The sequence below is a fragment of the Chiloscyllium plagiosum genome, unplaced genomic scaffold (genome assembly GCF_037043375.1).
Source record: "Chiloscyllium plagiosum isolate Xiang-an unplaced genomic scaffold, Cpla_swu_hap1 HiC_scaffold_8, whole genome shotgun sequence".
Lineage (NCBI taxonomy): Eukaryota > Metazoa > Chordata > Chondrichthyes > Orectolobiformes > Hemiscylliidae > Chiloscyllium > Chiloscyllium plagiosum.
In genome coordinates, this window is record NW_028270146.1 from 96,742,737 (window position 1) to 96,769,412 (window position 26,676).

The 26,676-nt window shown below is 40.4% G+C and overlaps 1 protein-coding gene across 3 annotated transcripts in view; it reads left to right on the plus strand.

Annotated features, from left to right (window-relative positions):
* The window catches only part of knl1 (kinetochore scaffold 1), a 114,828-nt gene that overhangs the window by 10,018 nt on the left and 78,134 nt on the right, over nucleotides 1-26,676 (plus strand). For all 3 annotated transcript variants that reach the window (XM_087990141.1, XM_043698237.2, XM_043698238.2), the window contains 4 exons: nucleotides 624-666; nucleotides 4,086-4,145; nucleotides 9,601-9,668; nucleotides 22,185-22,234. In XM_087990141.1, the coding sequence (XP_087846267.1) occupies nucleotides 624-666; nucleotides 4,086-4,145; nucleotides 9,601-9,668; nucleotides 22,185-22,234 (221 nt within the window). The remainder of the gene's footprint in view (nucleotides 1-623; nucleotides 667-4,085; nucleotides 4,146-9,600; nucleotides 9,669-22,184; nucleotides 22,235-26,676) is intronic.

Consider the following 26,676-nt stretch of genomic DNA (forward strand, 5'->3'; position numbering starts at 1 on the left):
GAAAAAAGTTATTGATTTCTGGTGCAGTTCATTTTGATGAATATATGAAGTTCACCAGCAAAATCGATTTCTGCTTTTTTGGTTAGGCTTCGCAATGATTTAGTTTTCAGATTTTGCACTGTTTTTGCTCATTTTCCTGTTTTTTTTTTTTAAACACCATTGCTCTTATACTCTTAAGGTGACAGATTTTGGGATAGTAAGAGATGACTGCTGGGAAGCTCCTCTCCTATGGATGTGTTAAACACCTCCTCCATTAGGACTTCCCAACTAAACTTAAATATTTTCTTCTAGTTGTATCTCACTGTTTTGGTGTCCAAGTCTAAAGACAAAGCGTTGCCTTCTCTCTTCCATTATATTCAGTCTTTGAAAAGAAATGTAAATAGTTCATATTATAAGTTCTCATTTAAAGTATTTTTCCATACTTGCCACATCAGTCTGCCAAACCAAATGTTCGAATGTTGGCTGTTGTGGATGTCATGAATTTTTCAAAGTCGTTCAAATATAAAATTCCAGTTTTCACCACTGTAAAATTAATCTTTTTGACCAAATGAAGAGACTTCAAAAAGATCACAGTAGTGTTGAATTTGTATTAGTTCTAAAGCTATCCTTTTCTTACTTTTCAGTGCTGAAATCCAGGAAGAGAAATGCAAGAGAAGACAATCAGGTGTAAGTTTTTGATTTAGGTATTAATTATCTTTTCATGACCGAAGATGCATTCAAAAAGAATTCAAATCTTCACTATGTTTTACGTGCAATTCTTGTTGTGCTTACATTCCTGAATTGTACATCACAAGTGACAGTCAAAGACGAAAAAATGGCAGATGCTGGAAACCAACGTAGACAAACGGGAGACTGGAAAAACATAGCAAGCCAGGCAGCATCAGAAGTTGGTATACTCAACTTTGAATACAACCCTTTAGGAATGAAGGTGGGGTAGGAGGAGTTGCAGATAAAGGGGTAGGTGGGGAGAGGGGTGGAGTCACAAGGTAATGATTAATAGTTGGTATGACCAAGTTGTTTGATGGGAGGACTAAATCAGCATGGAATCTGGAAGGAGTGGTTGGTCAGTGGAATGGAGGGGTGCTGGAAAGGGATGTTATTTGAAATTGGAGAACTCAATGTTTAGTCCTCCAGGCTGTAGGCTATACAGGGGGAAGATAGGGTGGTGTTCTTTCACTTTGCGTTGTAGCAATGGATGAAGCTGAAGATGGACATGTCGGAGAGGGAATGGGAAAGGGAATTGAAATGGGCAGAGACTGGAAGCTCAGGCTGGCCCTTGCAGGCCCGCTTACATGCTCGAAGAAATGTCCTTAGTTTACATTTGTCTCACCAATGTAGAGAACCACCTGATGAAGAAGCAGTGCTTCTAAACAAACCTGTTGGACTAACCTGGTTAGCGTTTTTTAACGCTATAAAGAAGACCACATTTGGAGCACCAAATGCAGTAAACCAGGTTGTGGGAGAGGCAGGTGAACCTCTATCTCACCTGGAAGGACTGTTCAGGGCCCTGGATGGAGGTGAGGGGGTTGTTGTGCTGGCAGGTTTTGCACATTTTCTTATTACGGGGAAGGTACTGGGGGGGTGAACCAAGGAGTGACAAAGGGACCATTCATTGGGGGAAGCAGGGAGGGGAAGATGTTCTTGGTGGTCAGGTCTAGATTAGATTACTTACAGCGTGGAAACAGGCCCTTCGGCCCAACAAGTCCACACCGCCCCGCCGAAGCGCAACCCACCCATAATCCTACATTTACCCCTTACCTAACACTACGGGCAATTTAGCATGGCCAATTCACCTGACCTGCACATCTTTGGACTGTGGGAGGAAACCGGAGCACCCGGAGGAAACCCACGCAGACACGGGGAGAATGTGCAAACTCCAAACAGACAGTCGTCTGAGGCGGGAATTGAACCCGGGTCTCTGGCGCTGTGAGGCAGCAGTGCTAACCATTGTGCCACCGTGCCGCCCACTAACGCTAGTTGGAGTTGACAGAAGTGTTAGAGGATGATATGTTGAATATGGAGATTGTTGGATCCTCTCCTTATTGCATTTGGTGGTAGGGAGGCAGGAATAGAGTTTAGAGCAGTGGAGCGAGGAATGGAGGAGGTACAGTGGAGGGTTGCCTGGATGACAGGGAAAAGCATGTTGTTTAAAACAGGTTGACATTTTGGATGCTTAGGAGTGGAATGTCTCCTTGACAGAGCAGATGTGACAGAGAAATTGGGTAAATGTACTGGAATTATTGCAGGATACAAAGTGGGAGGTATGTTCTTCCTGTTTGTCTACTCACAAATGACAGTCAGCATGTAAAGAATCCAATTGAAAACATCAACCTCCTTTTCAGCATTTCCAAGTTATTTTTACTGAGGTATGTTTTCTTTGTCACGTTGTTGAAATTTAATTAAATATGCAGTGATAGCAATTTGAAATCTCGATTTCAGCTTGCAAAAAATAGTTAAGAGGCCACAACATGACTGCAAAAGATCTAACAACGCCTGAGTTTTTAATTGTAGCTGTGATGGTTTGTCTTATTTGAATGTGAAGATCTGAAGGTTTGAAAAGTCTTTGTTCAAGGCAGTTTTCTTGTTGAAATGTCAACCTGTACCTGAGGCACAATGACATGTAGTGTTACAAGTTTGATGAGACCTTTAAACAGTGCAAGTCATTTGCAGAACTCAGCGTGCACAGACAAAACAATGACGCTGATCAAAATTCCAGTTCGTTAAAACATGCAAGAATGTTTTTTCATTTTGTTCTTTTTCACCTCCGAGTAGAAAGCAGCAAAAATATTTTATTTCTACAGCAAATTTACAAAAACTGCTTTGTAACACAGATTATTTAACATTCATCACTAGTCCATCAATAGCTATAAAAACATGCAAAATATTTCTAAGTATCTGTTGATGAAATGTCCTTTGTAACTGCACCATTAATTGTATAAAAGCAGGTTGATTATATAATACTAGGATACAAAGGACATCTAAGTTAATTCAGTGATAGAGACATCAAGTATCCACCTATTTTGTGGTCATTAGCTGGAAATCATTCAGTTTTCAAACATTTTTATGTCCGATTTTATAAAAATGAATATCGCCATCGAAACATTTGTGACTTTAAGCAAACCATGCAAATATATTTCAAAAGCCATTTTAATCATATTCCATTGTAATCATGTGAATGGAAATTTTAGTTAGGAGGATGACCAGACAACCAACTTCAAAAAGGGGAGAAAAAAATTAGGAACAATTGGGAATTCCGTTTCACTTCTAGCCTATCCTGATAACTAACATTTAAGGCACGTGACCATTTGCAGCCAAAATTAGCATGGTATTTACATTTTTTTTTCTTGCAGGTTTATTATTGGCTACAATGTCATGTTTTCCTGTCAGATTGTTTGCTTCAGCTGTCTTCTAAGGAATTACTTTGTTTTCATTGATATTCACATTTTTAAATATATTCACTTTGTCCATCTACAATGAGAACTAGGGTTTCATAAAATCAGCTCAATATTGCACCAGTATGAAGCGTATCTCAATATGATAGTTAAATATGGCTACCAATATTCCTATTTGGTTAATTACATAAACTGAAATGCTAAACTCATTAGAATTTTTAAAAAATATATTAGCATTTAACTATTGCTGGTCACCTTGTTCTCTCAGTTGATGTATTGAAATAGATCTTTCCACTGTTAGGTTTTTTAAAAAAATACAACTATGTATCAACGTTTTGCTCCATCTGTGAAACTGCAATATATCTTCAGTGTTTTGAGTTGTCCTGAGTTTTTTTAATGGCAGGTTAAAGGAACACAATTTTAAGTGAGCTCTTGCCTATTGTCAATTCCAGTTCGAACTGATACTTCTGACTATCCGCTGTCTTCTCAGTTGTACCAATTTAGACTGCGCAAAGATTTGCAGTTACTGAAAGCTGCTTTGTGTAAAAGGCCTAAACAGCAATATGATGCCATTTAAAATTATAGCTAGTCTTTTAAATTTTAAGTCAAATTAGGTACTGACCCATGTTGATCCATCTGTCTTGGAATCTTAAGTATAAAATATTCTATTCTTCTTTCTCTCCCTACCCCAAGATTTTGAAAGTTTCAAGGAGCCCGCTTCGAACTTTGAAAGAAGCTGATATCAGCCAGAAGGTAACAAGGAATTACCAAAATAAGCAAATCTACTGAACTGTTAGGATTACAGATAACAAAATTGTGACATAGCTGGCTTTGTGACAAGGGAAATAAAACATGGGCAAATTGGCAGAGGAGAGGTATTTAAGCTTACATATACTGATGATTTGATTCTACACAAGTGGGTGCCACGAGCCATACTGAAGCCCATTTGAAGTGACTAAATTGGTATATGGATAGGATTTTTAAGTGCATTAGCAAAGAACACATTCAGATTGGAATGCTTCTATGGAAACTATTGTTTGCCATTTCCAATCTAATGGTGTGCCCTAGTCCTGGGCGACTGTGCTGCATTTTGGGAAAGCAAATCTTAGTAGGACTTATACACTTAATGGTAAGGTCCTAGGGAGTGTTGCTGAACAAAGAGACCTTGGAGTGCAGGTTCATAGCTCCTTGGAAGTGGAGTCGCAGATAGATAGGATTGTGAAGAAGGCATTTGGTATGCTATCCTTTATTGGTCAGAGTATTGAGTACAGGAGTTGGGAGGTCATGTTGCGGCTGCACAGGCCACTGTTGGAATATTGCGTGCAATTCTGGTCTCCTTTCTACCGGAAGGATGTTGTGAAACTTGAAAGGGTTCAGAAAAGATTTACAAGGATGTTGTCAGGGTTGGAGGATTTGAGCTATAGGGAGAAGTTGAATAGGATAGGGCTGTTTTCCCTGGAGCGTCGGAGGCTGAGGGGTGACCTTAAAGAGGTTTACAAAATTGAGGGGCATGGATAGGATAAATAGACAAAGTCTTTTCCCTGGGGTTGGTGAGTCCAGAACTAGAGGGCATAGGTTTAGGGTGAGAGGGGAAAGATATAAAAGAGACCTACGGGGTAACTTTTTCACACGCAGGGTGGTACGTGTATGGAATGAGCTGCCAGAGGAAGTGGTGGAGGCTGGTACAATTGCAACATTTAAGAGGCATTTGAATGGGTATATTAATAGGAAGGGTTTGGAGGGATATGGGCTGGGTGCTGGCAGGTGGGCCTAGATTGGGTTGGGATATCTGGTCGGCCTGGACAGGTTGGACCGAAGGGTCTGTTTCCATGCTGTACCTCTCTGACTCCTCTGATTCAATAACTATTTTGAATCAACCTGTTCAGATATGTAATACATCACTGGAGCAAGTGGGATTTCAATCCAAGCCTTCTGGACAAGAGGTAGGGACACTACCATTGTGCCACAAGAGCCCCATACATGAGGTTAGTTATATCATCCTGTTCAGATAGGCTGTAACACCCCACATAAGTGGGGCTTAAACCTGGGTATTCTGATTCAGAGGTGAGAACACTACCATTGCACCACAAAACCCAGTACACAAGTGAGTTGATATTTTCTAGGATGTTAAGGCACACCACTGCGGCAGTCTTGAACACAAGCCTCTTGGCTCAGACAGAGACACTGCCATTGTACCACAAGAGCTTCCACACAAGTATGTTTTAATCAACTTGTTCAGATATGTTATGAAACACTATGTTTGAGGGCCAGTTAGCTCACTTGACTGATTTGCAATGCAGAGTGATGCCAACAGTGTGGATTCAAATCCCACTCGGGCTGTGGTTGCCATAAAGAACCCTCTGTCTCAACCTACTGTTCTGCCCTAAGCGTGGTGACCCTCGCAGTAAAACATGACCAGCAGTCTCTTTGAGAGAACAGCTCCATTTTGCTGTAGACTATGGGTAACCATTTCATCATTCCTTGATGAAGGGTTTATGCCCAAAACATTAACTCTCCTGCTCTTTGGATGCTGCCTGACCGACTGTGTTTTTCCAGCACCACATTCTCGACTCTGATCTCCAGCATCTGCAGTCTTCAGTTTCTTCTAGTCGAATCACTTCAATCTGCATACAATTGGTTAAACTCCATATAGCATATTCTATCCAGTTTTCTAAAATTATCGAAATGTGGCCAAATCTCAGACTTGCAATGAGTCATCTTTCATATAAATTTTAATCATTAATTTTAAAATTATTCAAACCTCCTCCACTATCCATTTGCTTGACTCCTAGTTCTGAGAATACAGCTGATCATGTTTCTGGCTGGAAGAAAAGTGCCTGGGCCCATCCTTGTTTTCTCTTCAATTGGGGTGGAACCCATGTCCATACATTGATTTTATTTTCCTATTGGTCGTAAGATTCCACCTCCTGAAAGCATGAAATCTTGTCATCTTTATACCTGGTTTGTCATCTTTCTTCAAACACGGCACGGTGGCACAGTGGTTAGCACTGCTGCCTCACAGCGCCGGAGACCCGGGTTCAATTCCCGCCTCAGGCGACTGACTGTGTGGAGTTTGCACATTCTCCCCGTGTCTGCGTGGGTTTCCTCTGGGTGCTCCGGTTTCCTCCCACAGTCCAAAGATGTGCAGGTCAGGTGAATTGGCCATGCTAATTTGCCCGTAGTGTTAGGTAAGGGGTAAATGTAGGGGTATGGGTGGGTTGTGCTTCGGTGGGTCGGTGTGGACTTGTTGGGCCGAAGGGTCTGTTTCCACACTGTAACGTAATCTAATCTAATCTCTCCAGTTGCAGTCCTTTTATTTAATTAAAAAACCTCCAATTTTTAACTTTCTATCTGAAAATAAACCTTCATTTCCAGCTTTCACTTTTTAGTGACCATCTTCTCTCACCAGGGGGGTTAGAAGGCCTTCAAGTCTGAAGAAGAATACAATAAGACTCGAATGTTTGAGATTTTTCTGTTGTTTGCCACTGAGCTTGTATCTCCATTCTAAAATAGTCCACCTTAGTGCTGACTGACTCTTTATTCACATTTAAGAGTTTTGTTTTAAAAACATGTTCAGAAAGTTATGACATCCCTTCAGGGGAGGTGGAACTTGAACCTGAACCTTATCTTCCAGAGATAGGGAAGCTACCACTGCACACCTAAGTTTGTTTTTTTTTAGTCAAACTGTTCTGATTTGTTAGGATATAACTCTGGAGCAGGTGGGACTTGAAACAAAGGTCTTTTGGATTGATGGTAGGGACCTCTGCATCACAAAATATGGGTGACTCAGCGGGTAGCACTGCTGCCTCACAGTGCCAAAGACCTGCGTTTGATTCTAGCCTCAGCAACGGTCTATGTGGAGTTTGCGCGTTCTCTCCATATCTGCGTGGGTTTCCTCTGGGTGTTTCAGTTTCGTCCCACAGATCAAAGATGTGTAGGCTTGATGGATTTGCCATGCTAAATTGCCCATGGTTTTCAGGGATGTGTAAATTGGGTCCATTAGTCAGGGGTAAATGTAGAGTAATATAATAGGAGAATGTGTCTGGGTAGGTTACTCATTGAAGGGTTGTTGTGAACTTAGAACACAACTAGGAGTAGGACACCTGGCCCTTTCGCCTGCTCTGCCATTCAATGGCTGATCTTTTTGTGCACTCAGCTCCACTTACCCACCCTCTTTCACCATATCTGTTAGTTCCTGTATTGTTCAAAAAAAAGCTCTTAGCTTTAACAATGTTTATTAAGTAATGTCAAATACTTCACTGGACAGGGAATTCCATAGATTTACAATCCTCTGGGTAAATACCTTTTTCAATTCCGTCCTAAATCTGATCCCTCTAATTTTGAGGCTATACCACCTCTGCACCTCCTTCAGTGCCAGTACTTCCTTTCTCAAGGAAGGAGATCAAAGCTGCACGTAGTACTCCAGGTGTGGCCTCACCAGCACCCAGTACAGTTGCAACATAACCTCCCTGCTTTTAAACTCAATCCCTTGAGCAATTCCATTTGTCTTCCTAATTACTTGTTGTACCTGCACACCAACCCTCTGATTCATGCACAAGGATGTGCAGGTCCTTCTGTAGAGCAACGTGCAGCAATATTTTACCATTCAAGTCATAATGCTTTTCACTGATACACCTACCAAAATGTATGACTTCACATTTATTTACATCTTCCAGACCTTTGCCCACTCACTCAATATATCCATGTTCCTCTGCAAAGTTTCACAGTCCTCTGCACACTTGCTCTGCCACTCATCTTTGTGTCATCTGCAAACTTTGACATCCTTCACGTGGTCCCCAACTCCAAATCATCTATACAAATTGTGAATAATTGTGGTGCCAACATGGATCCCTCAGGCACACCACTCATTACTGATTGCTAACCAGGATAACACTCATTTATCTCCACTCTTTGCTTTCTGTTAGTCAAACAATCCTCCATCCATGCTAATACTTTACCGGTAATGTGATGCAGCAGCCTCTTGTGCAGCACCTTGACAAAGGTATTTTGGAAATGTAGATACACTGCATCCACAGGGTTCCCATTGTTGACTTTGCTCATAATGTCTTAATGGAGTTCCAAAAGATTAATTAAGCATGACCTGCCCTTCACGAACCTATTGTGTCAGCAGAACAGGACAATTTCTATTTAGATGCCTTGCTATTTCTTCCTTGATAATAGACTTGAGCATCACCCCCACTACAGAAGTTAAGATAACTAGTCTATAATTCCCCATCTTTTGACTACCTCCCTTTTTGAACAGTAGCATCATATTTGCTGTTTCCCAATCTACTGGAACTGCCTCAGAGTCCAGCCAAATTTGGAAAATTACCACAAGTGCAGTTGTGGTTTGTGCTGCCACCCCTTTTAGTACGCTGCGATGCATTCCATCAGGGCCAGAAGATTCGTCTATCCTTGGCTCCATTAACTTGTCCAACACTACCTCTTCCATAATATTGATTTGTTTCCAGGTCCTTAAGTACTTTTGTCTCTTTGTCAATTACTGGCATGATATTACTGTCCTCCACTGTGAAGACCTTCACAAATACCTACTCAATGCCTCGGCCATTTCATCATATCCCATAACTAAATGCCTATTCTCATCCCCTAAAGCCAATCTCTTTTTCATTTTTATGTATTTATAGACACCTTTTTTTGCTTTCGGTCTTTATTTTGTGCTAGTTTTGTAAGTGCTATCTTTTTTTTTATGGCTTTCTGTTGAGCTTTAAAATTTTCCTAATCTTCTTCTAGTTTCTGTTGATCTTGGCCACTTTGTATGCCTTCTCTTTCAATTTGATAGCCTCCCTTATTTCTTTAGAAACCCATAGCAGATTGCCCCTTTTTCTTACAGTCCGTCCTTTTCACTGGAATGTACTTTTGCTGAGAAATTGCTTTGAAAGTCCTCCACTGTTCACAATTGTCCCACCATAAAATCATTGGGTGTCTTGGGCGTAATGGCCTGTTTCCACACTGTAGGGATTCTATGAAAAAAAAAGCCTCTACACATCTCAGTATAATTAAGAAGTATTAGTCAATATCTGCTTTCTTTTATTACCTTCAACTACTAAGTATTTAACATTCAATAATAATAATAATCTAATGTTATCATGGGTGTAATGTTTTCAGTGGTCAGAAATACCAGTATACAAATAATCAGAAGTACAAATTAGAATATTTAGTTCTGATCTCTTTCTTTCCTGCTTTGTAGATGGAGCCTGTGGGAAAACTTCGCAGGAGCTCTCGAAGAGTCAGCTTTGCAGAGACCAAAGAAGTCAAGTAAGTGAAAGAGGTGGAGCTTCACAGATTAAAATTCCATTTAACATGAGCAGAATTCTTGACGGTTTACTTGGACCAAGCTAATTTTAAAAAATTTGACCTTTTATTTTTCTAATCACTGTTCCGAAATATTTCGGGAGCTGGCAAGATTTGAACCTAGCCCCCTCTCTGGTGTTGGAGTAGGGAGACTGACTGACTGTGCCACGAGAGGGCATGCCAAACTAGTGAATGTTGAAATCTGTGCTTTAGTGTAGACCACCTGGTAGTGGTTAAGTGGTAGACATCTTGTTCTTTGTTTGTCCCACTGCACTCCTTTAACTATATTAGAAGTTTTTAAAATATATATAGTTGCCAAGTGTTAGGTGCATTAGTCAGAGGGAAATGGGTCTGGATGGGTTATTTTTCAAAGGGTCAATGTGGACTTGTTGGGTCGAAGGGCCTGTTTCCACACCATAGGGAATCTAATCTTTAAGAAAAAATCCAGTGATCCATTTGCATGTAGTGAATTGAGTTTTTTATAATCGGGCAGATTTGCAGGGTTTCTTAATCTTTAACAAAGAGGTTAGGTTTAATGTACTTCATCTAGTCAGAGTAAAACCATAAAGAATATACTCTCTAGCTTTGGCGTATACAAAATATTGTTGGGAAGGATAGATAAAGTAATTTAGGAAAAAAAATGCAAGGGCATGCAACCAGTGTAGATTGGTGGTTTGGCTGGCTTCAAGTTGAATTTTGTGGTTTCGGACTTTCCCATAGTTCTTGGGTCATAATTTCAAGACAGAAATGGGCAATTTGTCTGTTCTTCTGGGGACAGCATTGCTGTGTGAAATTGTTTTAAGAAATCGCCATTTGCCATACTAACTAATTCCAATCAGCGACCAGGAGTTGATGGTCAAGAGGAAGCCCAACTTACCAGAAATGAGAGTCAAAAAGAAACGGCATCTTTAAAAATAAGAGAGATGTCAAATTCTGAGATTGGGGTGAATCCAATGAGGTTCTTGAGGGTAGGAAGCAGAAGGTGATAGTGGAAGGATGCTTGTCAGATGAGAGGCCTGTGACGAGTGGAGTGCTTGGAATCGGTGCTGGGCCCTTCGCTATTTGTTACCTATATTAATGATTTGGGTGAGACTGTGCAAGACATAAGTTTGCAGATGACACTAAAATAGACAGTATTGTGAACAGTGAGGAAGGTTATCAGAAATTGCAACAGGACCTTGATCAGCTGGGGAGATGGATTGAGAAATGACAAATGGAGTTTAATTTAGGCAAGTGTGAGGTCTTGCATTTTGGAAAGTCAAATCAAGGTAGGAGTTTTATGGTGAATAATAGCACCTTAGAGTGTAGTGGAATAGAGGGATCATGGTGTTCAGATGCATGGTTACTCTGAAAGTAGAGTCCAGACAGGGAGTGAAGAAAGCTTTTGGCACATTGGTTTTCTTCAATCAGGGCATGGAGAATATAAGTTGGGAAGTTGTGTTGCAGTTATGTAGGATGTTGGTGAGACTGCACTTGGAGTATTTTGTTCAGGTTTGGTCACATTGTTGTAAGAAGAATGTTATTAAACTGGAAAGTAGAGAAGAAATTTACAAGGATATTGTATGGACTCAATGGTCTGCTTTACAGAGAGAGCTTGGACTTTTTCTTCAGAATGTATGAGACTGAGTGGGGACCTTATACAGGTATATAAAGTCATGAGCTGCATGGATAGGGTGAATGCACTCTGTCTTTTTCCCAGATTTGGGGAATCGTAGACAAGAAGGCATCAGTTTAAGGTTAGAGGTGGAAAATTAAAAGGGAACCTGAGGGGCAACTTTTTACAAAGAATGTGGTACACATTTGGAATGAGTTACAGCAGAAGTGTTTGAGGTAGATACATTAACAACAATTTAAAAAGCATTTGGACAAATACACAGATAGTAACAGTTTAGATGGGTGTGGGCCGTGCAAGGAAATGGGGTTAGCGTAGATGGACATTTTGGTCAGCATGTCTAGTTTGGGCCTGTCTCCATGCTGTAGGACTCTGACTCTTGATTTGACTTTCTAAAATGCAAAACTTCACACTTTCAGTGTCAACTTGTAGATTTAGATGAGCACAGCACCTTTTAGATTACTTACAGTGTGGAAACAGGCCCTTCTGCCCAATGAGTCCACACCGACCCGCCGAAGCGCAACCCACCCAGATCCATTCCCCTACATTTACCCCTTCACCTAACACTACGGGCAATTTAGCATGGCCAATTCACCTAACCTGCACATTTTTGGATTGAGAGGGGAAACCGGAGGAAACCCATGCAGTCATTGGGAGAATGTGTGGACTTTGCACAGTCACCTGAGGCGGGAATTGAGCTGTGGTCTCTGGCGCTGTGAGGCAGCAGTGCTAACCACTGTGCCACCGTGCCGCCCACTTGTCTATTTCCATATCTCTACCTGTTTTTTTTTTTCTCCTCTTGTCAGCATCAGTGGACTGGAGTTCATCTTTTCCTAATAAGGTGACCCCTTCAACCCAGAAATTATTGACGTTAAAATTCTGAGGGTCTGGAGCATGTGGCAGTCTCCTCTCCAGCGCGAAGTGGAGGATCAGCTTTAAAAATATGCAGATTCTTGACTAATGAGGAAGTCAGAGCATAAGACGTAGAGAGGAAAGTGTAGGTTAGAGAGATACAAAGAAGTATTGCATTCTGCCTGGCAAAGTTGTGATGCTGCTTCTTAAGTTATTTTGTCCTTGGGTTTTTATTAAAACCCAGAGATGGATTTGCCAAAATGTGAGAAAAGACCCTAGTTTAACATGGCAGGGGAGTGGTCAGTTCTCCCAGTTCAGTTTTGTTTTCCAGTTTCTTTTAGGTGTAGCAGAGAAGCTGCTGCAGTCCAGAGAAAAGTTGCAAGCTTCAGCAGATGGTTCCTCTTCTTCCTGTATGAACCTGCGTTTGAATTCACCTTTTGTCAAGGAGTATGTTTATGGGATGTTACAGGAAATGGAACAGCTCCCTAGTTAAGTTCTGGTATCGAGTTGGTTGAGTTTTCAAATTGTTTTATTTTTGCTCATTTTTCAACTGTGGTGTTTAAATAAATTGTTTCGCTTAAAGAGGATCTACTTAAATATAGGTGAAAGTGAAGACTGCGGATGCTGGAGATCAGACTCAAAAGATGCGGTGCTAGAAAAGCACAGCCAGTCAGGCAGCATCCAAGGAGCAGGAATGAAGAGCTGGTGCTCGAAATGCCGCCACATCTGTTTAAATATATCCAAGCATTATCTAAACTTGATGAGAAAGATGTAGAAGCCTTTTTCATCTCATTTGAGAAGGTGGTTAAATAATTGAAGTGGCCAGTGACCAAGTGGATTTTGTTGATCCAATCGAAACTGTTAGGTAAAAGCTAGTGAGTTATTTGCATCACTACCACAGGAGGTATTTGGGGCAATTGAGGTGACCAAAGCCATCTTAAATGCATTTGAGCTTATACCAGAAGCTTACAACCTCTGGAATTGAAGGAGGAACCCTGGTGAAACAAACATTGCGTTTGAAAGGATCAAACAAGCAATTTTGATAGGTGCATAAGGGCTTGAAAATAGATCAAACATATTTTGTTGTTAGACTATTTTGGAAGAGTTCAAAAATTCACTTCCTGAAATAGTGAGAACTCTGAAGAGTAAAGAGTTAACTCAATCATCAGCGAATGTTGTTTTAATTCATAAATCAAACTTTGGCTTCTAACATCAATTACTATTAGGGATAGAAATTGGGGAAAAGAGAAATCCTCATATGGTAAGGGGAAGGTATATCTCAGTGAAGATAAAAATAACTTACTACAGGGTATAAAGGAAACAATGAAGGGGAAAGAAAAGTTGAAAAGCTGCACTGTTTCCACTGCAATAAAAGTGTACCACATGAAATCAGTGTTGGTGGATTAAAAAAAGCACTGGGAAGATGGATGTAGGAAAACAGGAGAAGAGAGTGAATTTTGTTGAAGTGGTGAAGGAAAGCACAGTGGAGGCTAAAATGTTGGACCAGAATGTACAACCTGGAGGTTGGTTTTGGAGGAAGTGCCAGATCTTAAACCATTTACTTGCAAAGTTAAGGTTGACTTGCAAAGGCCAGGAGCAGCAGGTAAAGAAGTTAGTGTTAAAAGATATGGGATCATCTCAATCTTTGTTGAGAAATGAAATATGTAATTCAGACGGACTACTGCCAAAAAATTGGAATTCAGTGCGATAAGAAGTGCTCAGTTGTGTAAAATGAGGTTAGGGTGTCCATTGAGAAGTGGTAGTAGGAGTACTGGATGAACTCTTGGCACTAGGAATACAATTTGTCCTTACTAATGATATAGCTTGGTCAAAGTAGGAAGGCTGCCTACTGTGGTTGAAAAGCCTGTGGAAAGTCAAGCAACTGAGGTATTGCAGGAAGTATATCCTAGGACTTTTCCTGACTGTGTGGTAATAAGGTCACAAAGTCACCAGCCGAAACAGCAGTAGAAATCAACGAATACAGATAATTCTATATTTCAATCTCCTTATCAGAAACCATGTTGATCAAATGGTTGAGACAAAACAGAAACAGGTGGGGGACAATGTGGATATTTTTAGTTCAGAAATTAACTGAGTTAAAACAGAAAGATGAACAACTGAAGCATTTGTATCAAAAAGCATACATGGAAGAAGAACCTGAGAGTAATACTCAGGGATTCAATCTTAAAATTGATGTTTTAATGAGGAAATGGAGAACATTACATATTAAGGCAGATGAGAACTGGGCAGACGTTCATCACTTATTACCAGTGGGTTATAGAACATTACAGCCCAGTAGAGGTCCTTCGGCCCTCATTGTTGCATTGACCTGTAGAACAAGGTTATATAAAAAAAAAGGTGATGTGGTTATCGCATGAATTACTAGTAGGAGGTTATTTAGGGGTAAGAAAAACTCAAGCTATAAAACAAACATTTTTATTGGCCTGGACTGCATAAGAATGTAGTTATATTTTGCCAGACATGTCAGGTAAGTGGAAAACCACAGGCAATAATAAAACCTGCACCTTTTAATACCTTTTCCTGCATTTGAGGAACCTTTTACTACAGTCTTAATTGATTGTGTCGGACCCCTACCTCAAACAAAAAGTGGGAATCAGTATTTGTTAACAATAATAGATGTAGTAAAAAGTGAGGACTGTAGATGCTGGAGAGTCAGGGTCGAAAAGCTGCACTGGAGAAGCACAGCAAGTCGGGTAGCATCTGAACAGCAGGAGAGTTGCTGAGTCCACTAGATTTCCAGAGGCCATTCCATTATGCAATATCACAACTGAAAGGATTGTAGAAGAGTTACTGAAATATTTCACTAGATATGGGCTATTCCAATACAATCAGATAATGTGTTAAATTTTAATCAAAATTATTCAAGGAAGTTATGGACAGCTTAGGAATAAAATAATTTAAATCCACACATACCATCCTGAACGGCAGAAAGGTGGCATCAAATATGAAAGACCATTTTAAGGACTTGTAGTCAAGACTATCCAGATGATTGGGATAAAGGGATTCTGTTTGTACTTTTTGTAATTAGAGATTCACCAAATGAATCTACCAAATTCAGTCCATTTGAATTAGTTTTTGAGCATAAAGAGAGAGGAATACTAAAATTGGTTAAGGAGAAATTGGTGAGTCAGAATTCAGAGGCCACATTTGAACTATTGAGTCAAATTTTAGGGAATGATTAAATAGAGTGGGTGAAGTTGCCTCGACGGTATTTAAAATTATCACTGCATACCATGAAACAAAGAATACAAAATCAAAAACTCACCATTTTGCTAATGGAGGTAAGGTTTTAGTGTTACTTCCCAGGTGACCTTTTTTTTTTAAAAAAAAGCTTAGTGGATCTTAGCTCGCCTCACTCAATTCCTTTTGACTTGATATTTGATATGACACACAGATGTCTGTCTGGAGTCTTGTGAATGTGCTCAAAAGGTATTTTGATAGGGAAGGAAAGTAGAAGGAAAATATGCTACTGGTTACAACACAGTAAAGATCCAAGTTCAGAAGACATTCTGCAAATTGAATTGGACAGACCTCAAATTAGATTGTCCAATGAGCAAGTTACCAAAACCTTCGGGATAAATTGAGTTACTTTCCAGAGGAAAATTAAAACGACCTGAAAGAGTTATTGCTATGCATGGGGAGGTATGTGTGAATACACTGGGATAGACTAATCTAATTACACATGATCTAGATCTAAGAAATGCTGTTCCAATTAAGCAACATTCTGATAAACTTAATCCTCCAAAGCTGGCACAAGTTCAAAAAGGGATTACACACATGCTGCAAGACAACATAATTGGAGTGAGTTGCAATGACTGGATCTCACCTGTTGTAATGTGCCAAAGCCAGATAGTCCACACAACCATTGGGTACAGTCGCAAAATCAATGCAGTTACAAAGTCTGATTCCACGTTTGTGGACTGTATTGGGATAGATTTACTCAGAGGATACTGGCAAGTACCTATATCTGAAAGAGTGCAGACAATTTCAGCTTTTGTAGCATTGAATGAACTGTATCAATTTAAAGTTTATTTTTTGGTATGAAAAATGCACCAGCTGCATTTCAATGACTGACTAATATAATCATTTCTGGATTACCCAATTTGTTTGGTATATATCGACGACTTTTTGAGATTTTTATTTTTGTCACACAAGGAAGGACCATTTACAGCATGTATCAGGATCTTTCTATCGACTTCGGGAGGCAGGCTTGATCATAAACATGGCTAAATCAATTTACCAAAACCTAAGTCATATTCCTGGGTCTTGTTATCAGTCATGGACAGATAGCCCCACGGAATGTGAAAACAAAAGTAATTGGGGAATTTTCTATACCATCGAAGAGAGCAGGACTGAGTGGGTTTTTATCAGAAAACTAGTGAATTTTAGCAGTGTTGCTGCTCCACACAGTTACTGAAGAAAAGCAGTGGATGGTAGACTGTCAAAAGGCATTTGACAACCTAAAAGTTGTGTTAACCAATTGCCCTGATATTAGCCACACCGAATAATGCAAAACCATTCAAGGTGGCTATCAATGCGAGTGATAGGCCTATTGAATATTTCTTCAGGAAATTGAACATTTATCAACAGAAATATTTGACAATTGAGAAGGACATTTTGATCTTAGTGTTGGTGTTACAACACTTCAGCTTTTATATTGCCAGTAATATGTCTGAGACAATCCTATATGAGGATTATAATCCATTAAAGTGTTTGGAGAAATTTAAGGACAAAAATACCAGACTGTTCAGGTAGAGCTTAGTATTGCAGCCATTCGATTTGAAAATTGTACATGTGGCAGGCCGAGAAAACATAATTGCTGACACATTGTTGAGATTTGGATGAATAAACTAAGGTTTTCAGTGGCAAGAGAAAACAAACTGAAATAGAATGTAGTACTATATGCTTTCATGATTAAAGTCAATATAAATGTATTGTAGTGTACTAACAGTAAGACTAAGGGATTTTAAAATGAAACCATCTTTGTATATTGATAGTTAATTACTTTTAAGGGGGAGAGCTGTGGTGGTGATGTCATTTTAACAAGATTATTTTGTCTTTTGGTTTTGTTTTTGAGAGGTCGTAAAGACAAAAGTGCCAAAATGCCTGAAAAGCCCCTAGCTTAACGGGAGGGGAGTGGCCAGTTCTTCCAGTTGAAGTTTGTTTCTTAGTTCCTTTTAGCTGTAGCAGAAGCTGCTGCAGTCCAGACAAAGCTTCAGCAGATAGTTCCTGACTGACTTTTCACTCTGAAACCTCTTCTTCCTATAAGAATCTGTTTGAATTTATCTTTTTGTCAAGGAGAGTGTTTATGGGATTTTACAGGAAGTGGAACAGCTCCCTAGTTAAATTTTGCTATTGAGTTGGTCAAGTTTTCAAATAGTTGTTATTCTAAATGGTTTTCTTTTTGTTTGTGGTGTTTAAATAAATTCTGTTTTGCTTCAAGCAGTCATTTGACTAACTGCATCACGTCTGGAATAACCACTTCACATCAGTTTTTAAAATAAGAAAAGTTAGGGTCACAGCTCTCTTCTTGAAGTATTTTGAGGGGGTCTGGCCTGGTCCATAACAAAGTGAAGGGTAATCCATCACATTCCTGATTTGTACCTTGGAGATGATGGACAAGCTTTGGGGAGTTGGGTGATGAGTAACTCTCTCCAAAGGCTTTCCTGCCTTTTACTGCCCTTAGCCCCGACATTTAAATAGCTAAATAAAAACCAAAAGAACTGCGGATGCTGAAAATCAGAAACAAGATCAGAAATTGCCGGAAAAGCTCAGCAGGCCTTGGAGCATCTGTGGGGAGAAATCACTTAGTTTTGGGTCCAGTGACCCTTCTTCCAAACTTATGGTAGCTAAAAAAAGATTGGTTTTCATACAGTATGGGGGGAGGGTCAAGAGGTAAAGTGTAAGCAATAAGTGGAGATGGGGCTCAAAGAGAAAAGAAGAGTTGAACAGATAACGGACTGTATAAACATCTGCGTAGAATGAATAGCTACCAATGGCTAACAAAGGGTTGTGTATAAAAGCAGAACATGTGCTAACACCTAGTGTAAGGGTTGGGGTAAGGACATGGGAGACGTTACCTTAAGCCCTAAAATTGTGGAACTCTATATTGAGTCCAGAAGGCTATAGCATTCCCAAGCAGAAAATTATGTTTTTCTTTAGGCTTTTGCTGAGCTTTCCTGGTTAACTGTAGCAAGCCTGAGATATTGGTCAGGGTACAGTCATAGTCATACACCACAGAAACAAATCCTTTGGTCCAACCAATCCATGTTGACCACAGTTGCAAGTAAACTGGTCTCACCTACCTATATTTGGCCCCTGTCCCTCAGAACATTTTCTTTTTTATGTACTTGTGTTTTAAGCGGTGTCAGTGTACTCCTAATCACTACTTCTTCTGGAAGTTCATTTCACACATGAACCACCCTTTTTTTAATAAGAAAAGCCCATTGTGTCTTTTATAAGTCTTTCTCCTCTCACCTTAAAAATATGACTGAGTGAGTGTTGAAATCCCCCACCTAGAGGAGTGGAAATAAGGGCATTCAGCCCACCAAGTCCACTCTGCCATTCAATCATGGCTGATGGGCATTTCAATGCCACTGACCTGCACACTCCACATATCCCTTAATTCCTTGTGAGGTTAAGAATTGATCAATCTCTGCCTTGGAGACATTTAAAGTCCCAGCCCCACTGCACTCTGAGGCAATGAATTCCACAGGCCCACCACACTCTGGCTCAAGAAATATCTCCTCATTTCAATTTTAAATTGACCCCCTCTAATTCTAAGGCTGTGCCCACGGGTCCTAGTATCCCTACCTGATGGAAACAAATTCCCAGCGACCACCCTTTTAAATTCATGCATTATCTTAAGTTTCTATTAGATCTCCCCTCAACCTTCTAAACTCTAATACAATTCCAAGATCCTCAGCCATTCATCATTATGTTAGGCCTTCCATTTCAAGAATCATCCATGTAAATCTCTGCTGGACATGGTCCAGTCCCAGTATGTCCTTCCTGAGGTGTGGGGCCCAAACCTGGACACAGTATTTTTAATGGGGCCTAACCAGAGCTTTATAAAGTCTCAATAGCAAATTGCTCCTTTTGCATTCCAACCCTCTTGAGATAAATGACAACGTTACATTTGCTTTCTTAACCGTGGACTCAACCTGCAAATCAACCTTTAGAGAATCCTGGAGTTCCACTCCCAGATCCCTTTGTACTTTGGCTTTATGAATTTTCTCACTGTTTAGAAAATAGTCATCCCTGTACTCCTTTCTCCGAAGCACAAGACCTCACATTTGCTCACATTGAATTTCGTCAGCTATTTCTTGGACCAATCTCCTAAACTTTCTAAATCTTTCTGCAGCCTCTTCACCACCTCAGAATTACCTGCCTGTCTTCTTAACTTCGTATCATTGGCGAACTTCGTCAGAATGCCCTCAGTCCCTTCATCCAGATCATTAATATATAAAGTGAACAGCTGCAGCCCCAACACTGAACCCTGTGGGACACCACTTGTCACTCGCTGCCTTTCCGAAAACAAATCTTTTATCCCAACTCTCTGCCTTCTGTCAGATAGCCAATCTACAATCCATGCCAGTAGTTCACCTCAAACACCATGGGCACTCACCTTACTCAGCAGCCTTCCATGAAGCACCTTATCAAAGGCCTTTTGGAAGTCTAGGTAGATAACCACTTCCACTGGGTTTCCCTGGTCTAACCTACTTGTTACCTCTTCAAAGAATTCTAACAAGTTTGTCTGGCACGACGTCCCCTTACTAAATCCGTGTTGACTTGTTCTAATCCAACTGTACGTTTCCAAGAATATAGAAATCTCATCCTTAATGATGGATTCAAGAATTTTACCTACAACCGAGGTCAGGCTATAATTTTCCATCTTTTGTCTTGATCCTTTCTTGAACAAGGGGGTTACAACAGCAATTTTCCAATCAACTGGGACTTTCACTGACTCTGGTAATTTTTAAAAGATCACAACCAATGCCTCTATTTCCTCAGCCACCTCCCTCGGAACTCTAGGATGTAGCCATCGAGTCCAAGCGATTTATCAATTTTTAGACCTTTTAGCTTTTCTAATCCCAGCTTCTCCCTAATAACTTAAATCTTCCATTCCTGGACATAACCAAAGTAATTTTCTACTGAGTCCCCTCCAGCTTAATAATATCCTTCCTGTATCTCAGCAACCAGAACTGGACACAGTACTCTAGAACAGGCCTTGCCAATGTCTTGTACAACCTTAACAAAACATCCCAACTCCTATGCTCAAATGTCTGAGCAGTAAAGGCAATCATGCTAAACATGGTGGTGATTTGGAATGGCAGCAACTGGGAGCTCAGGATCTTTCTGCACACAGAGAATGTATGTGTTATGTAAAGCAGTCACCCAGTCTACTCTTTGTTACCTCAAAGTAGAGAACACCACATTGTGAACAGTGAATGCAGTAGGCGACAGTGACTGAATTACAGATAAAGTGCTGATTCACCTAGAATGTGTGTTTGGGCCATTGGATCTTGGGGAGGGAGGAATTACACTGGCACGTGTTAAACCTTCTGCAGTTGCAGGGGAAGGTGCTATGAGGCTGTGTTGAGCATGTTGAGGATGAAAGAGGAGTGGACCAGGCTTTCGCAGAGGGAATAGTCTGACAAGGAAGGGGAGAGGGATATGTGTCTGATGGTGGCATCCTGCTAGAGGTGGCTGAAATGGCAGCTAATGATGCTCTGGATGCGGATGGTAAGGGCCCTGTTGCTGTTGTGGGAGGGAGGCAGGCAATGGAGTATCTGGGAGAATGGAATAGTGTCTTTGCAGTAAGTAGGGGTGTGAGGATATATATAGTCAAGGTATCTGTGGGAGTTGGTTGGCTTGCATTGGATACTGGTGGCCAGTCTATTGCCAGAAATGGAAATAAATATCAAGGAAGGGAGGAGTCATGGATGGACTGTGTAAATTTGAAGAGAAAGTGATGAACTCTCCAATTTAGATGAGAGACTGAAGCAGCATTGATGATATCATTGATATGTTGGCGAAAGAGTTGTGGGTGGGGAATAGAGTAGGACTGGAACACACGAAGTTCCACACACCCCACCAAACAGACCTGCATGACTTTCATCCTTGATGAAGGGCTTGTGCCCGAAACGCCGATTCCCTTGCTCCTCGGATGCTGCCTGACTGGTTGTGCTTTTCCAGTACCACACGTTTCAATTCTGATCTCCAGCATCCGCAGTTCTCACTTTCTCCTGGATAACTGGGGCCTGTGCACATACCCATGACCACCCCCTTTGACAGGAAGAAAGTGAGAGAGGTTGAAAGATGTTGTTCAGGGTGAGGGCAAATTTGTCAAGGGGAGAAATGAGATGCTGGATAGTTATCGTTCAGGCCTGTTTTTCCAGAAAGAAACTGAGAGCGTGCAGTCCGTCCTGATTGGGAATGGATATGTGAAGGGATTGAACGTCTGTGGTAAAGAGGTGGTGACTGAATTTCTGAAAGTGGTGTAAAGATTCAGAAATCACAGATGTAAGTGGGAAGAGACGAGACAAAGGGAGGAAAAAGTCAAGTCAAGGTTGGAAGAAATGAGTTCTGTGGTGCAGGAGCAGGTAGAGACAGTGGATCTTGGGTAGGAGGTAGAAATGAGCTGTGCGGGGTTGGGAGACTGAGCTTAGAAGAATTGTGGGGGCATGGGGGGAGGCGGCTTCTGGGAGCTGGCGCTCAACCTCCGTAATGTAGAGGCCAGTCTGGTAGACAACAGAACCATCCTTGTCAGCAAGCTTAATTACAAATTTGGGGTTGGAACTAAAAGCAGTGAGTGCAGTCACTTCGTGGGGGGATAGGTTGGGATGGGTGATGGGGTCAGAGAAACTGAGACGACCAATGTCATGTTGACAGTTTCTAAGGGTTCCTGGGGTAGGGGGTAGGTGAGAGGGGGAACGGTTGGGAAAACCTAAGCATTGTGCATCTCACATTTTTCTCTTTTCTTTCCTGTTCAGGGAGTTTGTGACTGATAAAATGATGATGATAATGCAAGATGTGGAAAATGGTAAGTATGATTCCACTTCAGAATACAGATGTCATGAGTTAATTTTTATATCAGGACAAAAAAAACTTAACAAAATTATTGGGATCAAGAATCCGCCATTCTTCAGGGAATCAAGAAAGCATACTGTTCACAGGGCTTTAACAATGGATGCACTGGAATCAGTGGGAAGGGCACTAAACTAAGTAGGTAGGTGTTTACAATGGGCAGTTTTAGAAAGTTAATAATCAATGATAGTTCAGTGATGCAATAAATCAAGTGACAGGAAGAGGCAGAGCAATGAAACAAGAGTACCGGTGAATAAAGTCAGAATAAGAAAGATTGAAGAGACAGAATTAAAGTTTTTTTTAATCTAAATGCATGGAGTATAGGGACCAAAATGGGCTGCTTGATTTTCAGGGAGTACTTTTTTGTTTCTCATTGTCTCAAGCACATGATTAAACGATGCAATTTTTTTTACTAATGTTTACCTGCTGTATATGTGTTCACTTTTCTAAAAAAAGCTTTTCCTCTTTTCTTAAAAAAAGGATATAGCACAAATACTCAAGATTATATAGTCTTTTTTGTTAGATTTTTAACGCATTCAAAGCATGTGGGTATAACTGGCCAGACCTTATAAGGATGGCAGTTTCCTTCCCTAATGGGCACTAGTGGACAAGATGAGTTTTTCTGACAGCTTTCGTGGTCATCATTAGACTCTTAATTTCAGATATTTATTGAATTCAAATTTCCATCATCTGCCATAGTGGGATTCCAACCTGGGTCTCCAGAACACTGGCAAGGTTTCTGGATTAAAAGTCTAATTCTGTGACCACAAGACCATCAGCTCATATTAAATCTTTTAACCTGGAATCTGAGTGTATGTTTTGTTTAGATTATGATAAATAAAGCTCGTAAACCATGTTTCCAAAATGGGGTCATGGAATACCGTGAACTGACATTAATTCAAATTTAGTAGGTGGCAAACTAGGTCAGGAAAATTTGATCAATTATGAACTGAAATATTCAGAGCATCACATTGGGACAAGTCTCAAAAATTATACGTTCAATTTGATGCAACTGCATATTTTGAATCATAAATGCGTTTTCCCAACAGCAACCAGAAACAGGTCTACCAAAGCTGCAAATCCCACTCACTCAACAGCTGAGTGATCCACCGAAGCTGCCTTCACCCCACTTTTGTACTCCAAAAATAATCTCTCCAGTGTTGGGCTTTTCTTCTATTTCAGAAATGTTCTGCATAATAGTTTGTTGACCTGTACAAGCCAATCCAATGTATATAGAATCTACACCGTATATCCACTGTTTTTCTCCTCCCAAATTTCACCTTTTCTATACCCCTCAGCAAGGATTCTGACTCATTGCTTTTCTAACAAATAAGCTTAAGAAAATAATGACAGTAAATTAGTTAGTGATTTTATTATGGAATGTGAGCAATCATATAAATCAGTGATGTCCCTCAGCTTAAAACGCCACCAGTTGTCTCTCTTACTTTAGAGTTTATGATGTTTATGATGAATAGAGAATTGGCTAATGAACAGGAAGCTGAACTGTGTTAAGTGGCTCATATCAGGTTAGCAAAAATTAATCAGATTGGTGCTCGGCCTCAGCTATTTGTAATCTGTGTTAATGACTTGGATAACAAGACTGAAGGATGTCTTGAGGCAGAGTGAGGAGTATCCCTGGTTCTGAGCCAGAATCTCTGAGATCAAACATCACCTCCGGATTAATGGCCAAGGAAGGTGTGTTTGTAACGCAGCCAAATTAGTTCAGTGTCAATTTGTAGATTGTTCCAATAAACATCAAATTCAGGCAGGAAGAGCACGAGAGTTTCCTGGTAAGCCATATGATGGAGACAAAATTGAAGCCTTTATTATCACTGTTCAAAGTCTTTAACTACAATGTGGGTGGCTCAGTGGATAGCATTGACAGCCTGACAGTACCAGTGACCCGGGTTCGATTCCAGCTTCTGTGACTGAAGTTTGCGTGTACTTCCAGTTTTTCAATAGGTTTCTCCTGTTTCCTCCATAATTCAAAGATATGCAGGGTAGGTGGATTGACCATGTTAAATGACCCATGGTGTGCAGGGATTGCAGGCAAGGTGGATTATTCATGGTAAATAAGGATAGAGGTATAAGTATATGTAGCCAAATTTGTTAATGATACAAAGGACATTAAGTTGAGGATGATGCAAAGAGAGCAAATTGATCTAAGTTAAGTGAGTGGGCAAAAATGTGGCAGATGAGATGTTGCAAATGAGACATTGTTCCACTTTGGTACAAAAATAGATAAGCAGGATATTACTCAACTGGCGAAACAACTGTCCAGAAGGATTACGGTCTCTTTGTATATGAATCAGGTTATCATACAAGTATAGCTCAGCTGGGTACTGCAGATGCTGGAGAATAGTGATGCTGGAAAAGCACAGCAGGTCAGGCAGCATCCGAGGAGCAGGAAAATCGACGTTTTGGGCAAAAGCCCTTCATCAGGAATTTCCTGATAAAGGGCTTTTGCCCAAAACGTCGATTTTGCTCCTTGGATGCTGCCTGACCTGCTGTGCTTTTCCAGTACCACTCTAATGTTGACTCTAATCTCCAGCATCTGCAGTACCCACCTCCGCCTAGTTGATTTTAACCTTGCTGTGAATCCTCTTCCAAGGATGCCTACCTTGAAGAAGTTCTCCTCCTCTCTCTACAAGGATCTCCGTGAGTCTCTCTCTCTCTCTCACTGCAATCCCCAGGTCATCTCCTCTGCCCTGAAGCTCTTAAACCATGTCCTGAAATAGAGTCACTATCACAGCCACATCTCCTTCCACAGTGCCTGCCTCTGGAACCAACTGATCCCATGTGGACTCAGAACCACATTCAGACCATATCATCCAAATACACCAAGTGATCAGGAAGACACCTGGAATTTTAGCCACTTTTGATCGGTTGATAGATTATAAAAAGAAAGAATTCTTGTCACAGCTATGTAGATCTTTGTTGAGGCATCACCCAGATACTGCATACTTTATTGGCTCTTATTTAGAGGGATACACTTTCATTGGAAGCAGTTTAGAGAAGGTTTACTAGTTTGATTCCTGGGGTGAAGTATTTGTTGTACTATTAAAATTGGATCTTGTCATTTAGAAGAATGATAAGTGATGTTGATAGGATAAATGGATAGATGCTAGTGAATGTTTTCCCTCATGGTGCAGCCTAAAACTAGAAAAAAACAGTTGCTAAATAAGGAGTATTCCATTTAAGACCAAGATTAAAAATTTCTTCTCTTGAGATTTGTTAATTTCTGTGCCATAGAGACGAGTGGAGATTTATCAGCCTCAAATTATATTTAGAATATTGATTTCAAGGAGTGGAGGTTTAGAAGTAGATAATGTCGGTAGCATCTGTCTTCTATAGCACATTTTCAACATGAAAATATCCAAAAGCATTTCACTGGTGCATTATACAAAAAAACACACACAGAATCACCTGGGGTATTAAGTCAGATGACCAAAACACTAGTCAAAGAAGTAATTTTTAAGAATTTGTTTGAAGGAGACAAGCGAGATTAAAAAAGCATGACACCAATAGTAGCACGATTATAGTCATAGAGTCATAGTCATAGAGTCATATAGCACGGTAACAGACTCTTCGGTCCAATCAGTCATGCCGAACATAATTCCAAACTAAACTAGTTCCCATGATCTGCTCCTGGCCCACATCCCTCCAAACCTTGCCTATTAATTTATTTATTTAAGTGTCTTTTAAATGTTGTAACAGTGCCCATATCCCTCACTTCCTCAGGAATATAATTCCACATGCGAACCATGCGCCCCCCCCCCCCCCCCGTGTAAAAACTCACCCCTCACCGATATCTTTTTTAAAAATCTCTCTCCTCTCACCTTTAAAAATATGCCCCCTAGGCTTTAAATTCTCCCAAGAAAAAATACAGCTACCATTAATGCTAGCTATACCCCTTGTGATTTGTTAAACCTCTATAAGGTCACCCCTCAACCTCCTAAGCTCTAGTAAGGAAAATCCCACCCTATCCAGACTTTCGTCATAATTCCAACCTTCCATACCATCTTCAAATAACTGAACTCTCTCATCCTTACCATCATCCTGTTACATCTTCTCTTCCAGGATCATGATGTTGCTCTTGCAGACAATACTTTTACACACGACACTATCATTTATTGAGAATCCACTAGCATCTAGAGACCTGTTTGTGGTATAGCATTTAAATTCTACAACTCTGGCACATGATTAAGGCATATATGTGCTTGAAGCTTTCTAGTAAGCGTTAAAAAAAATGTAAAGGTTGCAGCTGTATGATAGATATTTATAAACAAAGCCAGAATTAGAGGAGGTCCTGAAGGAGATTAGAGATTGGGAGACCAAGACCATGGAATGCTTTACAGAAAAAGGATGAAGACTTTAAATCGAGGTTGTCACACTGGG